The sequence below is a fragment of the Rutidosis leptorrhynchoides genome, chromosome 3, assembly GCF_046630445.1.
Source record: "Rutidosis leptorrhynchoides isolate AG116_Rl617_1_P2 chromosome 3, CSIRO_AGI_Rlap_v1, whole genome shotgun sequence".
Lineage (NCBI taxonomy): Eukaryota > Viridiplantae > Streptophyta > Magnoliopsida > Asterales > Asteraceae > Rutidosis > Rutidosis leptorrhynchoides.
This window is the reverse complement of record NC_092335.1, coordinates 508822467-508825733: the sequence shown is the minus strand read 5'-3', so window position 1 is coordinate 508825733 and position 3267 is coordinate 508822467. Positions and strand designations below refer to the sequence as shown.

Genomic DNA, 3267 nt, shown 5'->3' with positions numbered 1-3267 from the left:
ATTTCTGACACTTAAACGAATATAAACAGCTCTTAAAACCGATTGATATTTAAAGAAACAAGTTTGGTCAACCAAAAGTCAAACTGACGAGTTTTTTCGATTTGCGATGATGAACTGAGATCTAAACACGAATAAAAGCTGGAATTTATGGGTTTGTTACCCTTATGCATATGTATGAACATCCAGTGACGGCTGAGTAATCGACGGCACTAAGGTGACTATGTTGCGATGGTGGCGAAGTTGGGTGGTCTTTGTACGACTAAACTTGCACCAATTTCATATTCATCAAATTAAATTCGATAAACAAGAAAATGAAATTATATTGTATCGAGAAACAGGGATATGAATATGAAGTTTAGAGAAAAAGGAATTGGTGTGGGGATTTATATTTGAATTTGAGTTTTGGATCTGACTTTGGTTTTTGAATCTTAAATCTGTACCTATGTTAAGAATGGAGTTTTATGTTGTTTGAATGTTTTGAATGGTGTTTAATTTGGGTGATTTTTTGTGGGGTGATGAATGTATTTTGAAATTATTGGTGATAAAGGTGTTTTGAAGATGAAGAATGTCTTTTTGAAGATGAAGATGTTCTTGAAAATGAATGGTAGGATGAGATACGATTTAACGAAAAAATTTAACAAACGTTAAGCCGAGGGATCAATTACGCACTTTTTCTACATATTAACCGGATACCTGGTGTCAAGTTACATAATGCGTACAATAGAACAATTAAAATAGTTGAATGCATACAATAGGAGATCTGAAAGTTGGATGCATACAATAGAAATTTAGTAAAAGTTCAATGTATTTTCAAACAATTTTCTTATTTGAAATAATATTAAAGAGCCACTAAAGTTCTAATTTTACTCGTTTTATATATGAAAATAAGAAAAATATTTAATATTGATTTCATTATTTTCTTATAATTAATTATATAGTGTCATATAAAATTAAGAGTAAAGTGAATATTTCATTAAACTATTATAAATTAAAAAAAAATGCGGTTGGACATTTAATCCACGAGGGAGTATATATAATTATTATAATATTTAATAATATTGACTGTCATAATTGGCAAATACGTAGTTTCTTAAAATTTGAGTGAATTATTTTCACGTGTTTATTGTTTTAATTCCGGGTGTGAGACTTCCAATCGGCAATTGTCATGACTCATGAACTCATGACCTTTTTCCCAGCAGCGTTCAATATTTTCCAATTCTTTCCTTTTGGAAGTTTGTTTCGAATATTTTGATTTTCCCACACTATAATTGTTTTTCTTTATATTATATCATATCTGCTTTTCGAAACAAGATAACCGATCTTGCACCATTTTCTTCTTATCAGTTTTTCAAAATCCCAACATTATCCTGTGAAAAACCGAGAACTTATTTAAGTTTCACATACATATTAGACAAAATTGTCAAAATCGTCTCTATGTTTGTTCATTTGTACCCTTTTTATCCTCGTATTTTTAAAACTGCAATTTTTATCCTTAATAGCGTAAATGTGTCACAATTTAGTACTATAATTCCAGGACAATTGTATTGTGTTATTATATCTCAATCAATAGATTACATCAAATATATATAGGCTAATACAACTTGGAGCCTAAGTCAATACTAAACCCTAAAGCCCATGGGCTTATATATGTCTAATACGCCCCCGCAAGCTAAGGGCGGGGAACGACCTGTAGCTTGGATCTCAGAAATAGAAACCGATTGGTAGGTAATGGCTTTGTAAAGATATCTGCAATCTGGTCATCCGTAGATATGAATTGTACTCTCAAATGTCCTTGAGCAACCTTTTCACGAATAAAGTGAAAGTCGACTTCTATGTGTTTTGTCCGTGCATGAAAGATAGGATTGGCTGATAAGTAGGTTGCACCTAGATTATCGCACCATAGTATAGGTGTTGAAGATGTGCGAATGCCAAGTTCACGAAGAAGAGCTTGAAGCCATGTAAGCTCAACTGTGTCAGCAAGGGCTTTGTATTATGATTCAGTAGAAGAACGAGAAACAGTACGTTGTTTACGGGCAGTCCATGAGATGAGATTAGAGCCTAAATAGATAGCAAATCCCCCCGTGGATCTCCTATCATCTGGACATCCATCCCAATCAGCATCAGAGAATGTTTCAAGAGAGGACGGTTTTGTGGATGAAGTACCTTGCCAATGACTATCTGTAAATGCCTGAAGAGTAGTGTCGGAGGCTCGACGAATAAGCATACCATGATTTATAGTACCATGAAGATATCTCAATATTCTTTTAACCGCACACCAATGGTTTTGAGTTGGGGCATGCATAAATTGACAGACTTTGTTGATTGCATATGCAATATCTGGCCGATAAAGAGTAACATATTGGAGTGCACCAACAACTTGTCGATATTTGACCGGATCCGAGAATGTGGCATTATCAGCTAGATGAAGCGGGTTAGATGTAGCCATAGGAGTAGGCATAGATTTACAGTCAGAGAAGCCAGATCGTTGTGAAATCTCCAATATGTACTTCCGTTGAGAAAGAATAATGTCAGAACCAAATGGAACAATTTCAACACCCAAAAAATAGTTGAGGGGGCCAATATCCTTTAAAGCAAAAGTAGAGCCAAGCTGTCGAACAAGTCTCTCAATAACATCAGGGTTGTTTCCTGTAACAATGATATCATCCACATAAACAAGAATGTACATGACATTGCCATCACGAGAATAGATAAAAAGAGATGAATCCGTTTTTGAGCTTGTAAAGTCGAGATCGTGAAGTAACTTGGAGAGTCGGTGAAACCATGCTCGCGGGGCCTGCTTTAGACCATAAATCGACTTATGCAGTAGACACACGTGATCCGGCTGTTGTGGGTCAATAAAGCCTGACGGTTGTTTCATATAAACCGTTTCCTTTAGATTGCCATGGAGAAACGCATTTTTAACATCAAGTTATCTGAGCGGCCAATTATTTGTAATTGCAAGGGATAGGACAACCCTTATAGTTATTGATTTGACAACAGGACTAAATGTCTCTTGAAAATCAATCCCTGGTTGTTGCCGGAAGCCTTTAACAACAAATCTCGCTTTGTAACGAGTAATAGCACCATGTTGATCCGTTTTAACCTGTAAACCCACTTACAATCAACAACATTAGTATTAGGAATACGAGGAACTAAATTCCAAGTGCCATTTTTAACAAGAGCAGAATATTCTTCGGCCATTTCTTGACGCCACTCGGGATATTTGTTGGCAACGGTAAAAGAGGTGGGTTCCGTAATTGGAGTTTT

General features: G+C 35.4%; 1 protein-coding gene across 1 annotated transcript; it reads right to left on the bottom strand.

Moving 5' to 3' along the window:
* Positions 1 to 1990: 1990 nt before the first annotated feature.
* On the bottom strand, positions 1991 to 2878 carry LOC139901838 (uncharacterized mitochondrial protein AtMg00810-like). Its single transcript, XM_071884511.1, has one exon. It carries the CDS (start codon positions 2876 to 2878, stop codon positions 1991 to 1993), a length of 888 nt encoding a protein of 295 aa, XP_071740612.1.
* Positions 2879 to 3267: the final 389 nt, after the last annotated feature.

Excerpts from the sequence above, each read along its gene's own strand:
- LOC139901838 (XM_071884511.1), bottom strand. The coding sequence starts at position 2,878 with ATGAAACAACCGTCAGGCTTTATTGACCCACAACAGCCGGATCACGTG.